At 32.2% G+C, this 4,549-nt stretch overlaps 1 protein-coding gene across 1 annotated transcript; it reads right to left on the bottom strand.

The window, feature by feature from the left end:
- Positions 1–580: 580 nt before the first annotated feature.
- LOC119672107 (U6 snRNA-associated Sm-like protein LSm5) lies at positions 581–1,271 on the bottom strand. The gene is made up of 3 exons (XM_038083074.1): positions 1,065–1,271; positions 811–1,007; positions 581–756 (listed from the first exon to the last, which is right to left on the bottom strand). Exons 1-3 carry the CDS (start codon positions 1,111–1,113, stop codon positions 727–729), a joined length of 276 nt encoding a protein of 91 aa, XP_037939002.1. The 5' UTR covers positions 1,114–1,271; the 3' UTR covers positions 581–726.
- Positions 1,272–4,549: the final 3,278 nt, after the last annotated feature.

The raw sequence follows: 4,549 nt of genomic DNA on the forward strand, positions 1-4,549 counted from the left end.
AAAAATAAGCATTTGAAACTATAAACACTATGTTTATAGAGAATTGATGGGGCAAGTAATAAAATTTTCCATATCCTTCTAATTTTTACTGTTTGTTAGATTTTATTGGTCATACTTCATATTAACAGCATAACAATTGAATAACTTTGTGGCAGCTTAGATTTATTATATTAAATAGGATTTTCACTTCGTAGCAGTTTCAACTCAAATTATATTTTCAGCTTTCGTATTTTTCAACTCTGGATTTATACTGAAATTTTTAGTTATCGTTTTAATGTCTATCAGTAGCATTCATAATTCCAAATACGCCAGTCAGTTTCATGTTTTCTTAGCAAATATTATTTATGACTTGTGAATAGTGAAATTCGTTATAATGAGCATTTTCAAGTAACAACCAAGTACAATAGAGTATACCAAATTCGTATACGCACACTCTTGAAGTGATATTAATTTCTTAATTACTCGTTGAATTTGTAATATGAAACAGTTAATAATAAAACTAATACTGTTGATTAATGAATATAAATAATTATTAAACATTTAAAATAATATATATATTTTTATTCCAAAGAATATTCAGTCATCAACTGCATATGTTAATTAACTTTAAGTTTTCCTTTTGTTTCCTTATAACCTATAATTTCAAACTTTTTAAAATAGCGTATTTTAATATTAATATGTAAAGTTTATTAATTAATAGTAGTAACAAAGGAGTTTACTCTAAATTTATTCTGGAATTTCGCCACCTGGTACCAGCTGTAATTATAACAATCGTTAAAAAAATATTAAACTTTGTCAGTTATCACGTACCATCGTTATATTGTTGCCATTCAATAAGATTTGATCCAGCTTAGTGATACGTCGGCCTTCAGGTGTGTTTTCATATTCTGTGACATCGTCTAACAGCATATTAACAAAGTCATCGAATCCGAGTAAAGTACCCACAATTTCTTTATCATTCTTCATGATAATATGTATGCGGGAACCAATGCATTTGTCCACGAGCTCTATAATAAAATTAATACATCACCCGGCATTTAATAGTTACGCTAATTAACGTTTACCTAATGGAAGTAGCGTTGAAACATTTGTTGGTGGTGGTACAGCAGTCATTTTGATTTTCTTCTAGTTATTATAATAGCTACTTAAGGAAATAAAGACTTATCCAAGAATGCCCGCAAATGTTTTGCAACGCTTATAAAGCCAATATAAACACGCTTGACATATCCCCAATTTGTTTATATGACAGCAGCACTGTCAAATATGGTACTATTCACAATAAACAAATATCCATTTTTATTGTGTAGAGTCGGCTGAAATGTTCATCAATTAAATTGACATTTTATATATATTTATTCTTATGAAAGTTTTCAGAAATTAATATATTTGACCAATGGGATGTCTAAATCGTATTATATGGTTGACAGTTTTTGTTAATTTTGACCAATTATGAAATATATAAATAATCAAAAATACAACTATAAAAATGTTAGATTACTCTAATAACGATCGATTGGATAACAGCAAATCTACATTTAATCTAGATTTACCAATTAAAGCCACCTTTATATTTATAGCACAGAAACATTCTTAAATGCTAGTTAAACGGGCTGAACTTAAAAACGTTCATGTATGGTTATATATTTTCAGAGCATCCTTTATAATATTGGCTTTTTGTGGTCGAATTAATACACAATTTATTACATTATACGTTATGCTGCATTGTCACCCAGATTTCGATCCATGGTTTAGTTTTCTCATACCTACTGGACTGACTGGACTATAGATAGACGAGTTTTTGTTAGTACACTGATACATTGTTTACCCTGACAGCTCAAAATGAAAGAGCTGAACCCTTCTAAAAACTGGGTCCTAGCATATCGTTTTGATTACAGTACCATTGCACTGTCTTGCAGACTGAAGTAATGGCGATTCACGATGCAGCAAAATGGGTCTTATGCAATAAGATTCTTGATGTGAATATCGTGGTCAGTCAAGCTGAAATCAATTATCTGGTATGCATCTATATCTTTAACAGATCAAGAACGCCGGGTTTATCTTAACAAGATAGCGAGGTATGTAAGTGTTCTGCTCACATGGGTATTTGGACACAGGGACATCTCTGGCAACTGTACGGCAGACGATCTTTTTTCTTGGATATTGGTATCGCACTTACAACGGTTAAGCTAATTTTAGCATATATGCATCTTTCTAATCTTAAGACCGATTTGGTCAATACTGGATAAGAAACGTACCAGTCACCTGCTTCAAAAAAAACGTAACCTGCTCAGCATTGTGGTTTCAGTACTAGAAAGTCATGCTATAAAACTGACTCTACTCTATTATACTGTTTGTTGTGCTTGTGACTATATGTTATGTGTACGGTTTACGGCGATGATGCTGTGAGTGAATGCCGGACTTGGAAGCGGTTTGTCTGACTCCGTTTCGGAAATTTCGGTGTACCTCGCTCTGGTGGGCCACGCTAAAATTTTTCTGGTGGACCAAGACCGATACGCTAGTTGTCACGAGACAACGGAGGCTATAAATATAAATCACATAACAGTTTTCAATATATTTCATTAAAAAATAATAGGCTAAGCAAACAATTACGATGTTTGAGTACTATAAACATTAATGGAAAAAAATTAGATTGACTTAATTATCATCAGTGATACGTTGCTAAAAAGCAACATTTTCTAACTATTTTTGAAACGAAAAATCCATTTTTGAAAGAAATATAGATTAAATACGTAAATATTCAACGCAAGCAATCATAATCAACTGCCAGTTAATTTTATAAACAACTTCAAAGCTTAGATAACCTTCCAGATAACGATATGCTGTGTGTTTTATGGGATTGAAAGGAAATAATCTATTATGAGCTATTTCCAGCCAGTTGCAATGGTTAATTCGGTCTTCTCTCGCTCCCAACTCGACCGCTTTAATAAGACAATCAAATAAAAGCGACCAGAATTGGTTAACAGAAAACCAGTATTGTTCCATCATGACCCTGTATGTTAATTTAAATTTGGTGTATCTGCCGTATAGCCCTGTCGATCTCTGTAAAACTCTCCTTATGGTGACAAATTGGCCGACCTGTCTGCAGAACTGTTGAAAATCACTTGGTGAAGTTTTTTTTTGCAATTAATCGCAGAATCGGTAGAGCATAGATGAGATCGGAAAAATAGTAAAAAGGTCATAAATAATAAGGACTGATTTAAACTTTATTCAAATTAATGTTTAATAAAGAAAATTTTCTTTGAGAAGACTTTTCAAGGTACCATGGTACATTAGAACGAGTGACATTCTCAGGGACCTTAAGATTGATCTTATGAAAAAATACATAAAGGATAGAGCTCTGAAATTATTTGCGAAAACTGATAGACTTGCCAACACCGCGTTATCGACTCTCAGAATAGATACAGGCTCCTCGGGGTGGTATGCAAATCTGCTTAGTCTGATAAAGTGATAAACAATAATCCAGTCAAGGTGTAAAGAGGGGTTTTGAAGATACCTCGAGTTAATAGAGAGTAAAAGTGCTCAAGTACACTGGCTCCAATAGCTTCAATATAGTTAATAAAGAAAATTTTTGTTGAAAATCTAATAAAAAACGTTAAATTTTTTGATATCTCCCAATATAAATATTGCAAACATTTTATTGACAAATTTTTTAGATTTTAGATCGCTTTAATCAACTCTCAATTTGGTTAGAGTTGCTGAATATTTGATCGGAAGTAAAGTGCATTAAAGTTAAGTAAATAAATGAACAAGAAAAAGTCTATGGAAGTTTCCACATTTGACCAGTTTCTATTTGAAAATGGTTGTGGCACATGCGTGCTGTGGCAGGTACCGGTGGCCAAGAACAATTGTTGCAACATGTGCCCCATCATTACATTGTTGCATGTCTGCTCGTGCTGTGTGTTTACAAAATATTGAATAAATTTTGTTTTTAATGAGAGCAACTCAGCCGAAAGCTAACGCGCATGTTTCCATATGCGGGCAGAGCACTTCCGTTCAGCACTCAATCCATATTGAGCACCGTCAAAATATGAAACCGACTCCAAACTCCGATATGAAATTTCATACGAAAAGTGGTAGTTTGCATACATCCACAAAGGTTAATACAAAATATTTTTGGTCAGTTAAGTAAGAATCAGTTCTGCTTAAAACTGTGACGGACGCGGTACAATAGGACCGGAAGTTATTAAAAAATATTGTAATTGAAAAATGTATATGCATAAAAAAATTATTATAATGTGCAGAGTATTATAATATATTTTTTTTCTTTATCAATATCAATAATAAAATAATTTCAAAAGTTGTGTAACTCACATTATGTTACTTTTCCGAGCAAACGCTGCAGTTCGATAATAGTATGAGGAGTCATGATAAAGAATGAAACTATATCATAAATGATAAAATTTAATAAATAATAAAAATACAGCATAAATGCACCTATTGTTTTTTTAAATAGAAATGTAGTCGGTACGTCACATCACATAATAGAATTGAGAATCATGTTTGTGTACAGAAAAAGCTATAGACATCC

This window comes from Teleopsis dalmanni, chromosome 1 (assembly GCF_002237135.1).
Source record: "Teleopsis dalmanni isolate 2A chromosome 1, ASM223713v2, whole genome shotgun sequence".
Lineage (NCBI taxonomy): Eukaryota > Metazoa > Arthropoda > Insecta > Diptera > Diopsidae > Teleopsis > Teleopsis dalmanni.

Excerpts from the sequence above, each read along its gene's own strand:
- LOC119672107 (XM_038083074.1), bottom strand. The coding sequence starts at position 1,113 with ATGACTGCTGTACCACCACCAACAAATGTTTCAACGCTACTTCCATTA. Across the intron at positions 1,008-1,064 it reads TTCAACGCTACTTCCATTAG|AGCTCGTGGACAAATGCATT; the intron begins GTAAACGTTAAT and ends ATTTTATTATAG. Across the intron at positions 757-810 it reads ATGGCAACAATATAACGATG|CTGGTACCAGGTGGCGAAAT; the intron begins GTACGTGATAAC and ends TTATAATTACAG.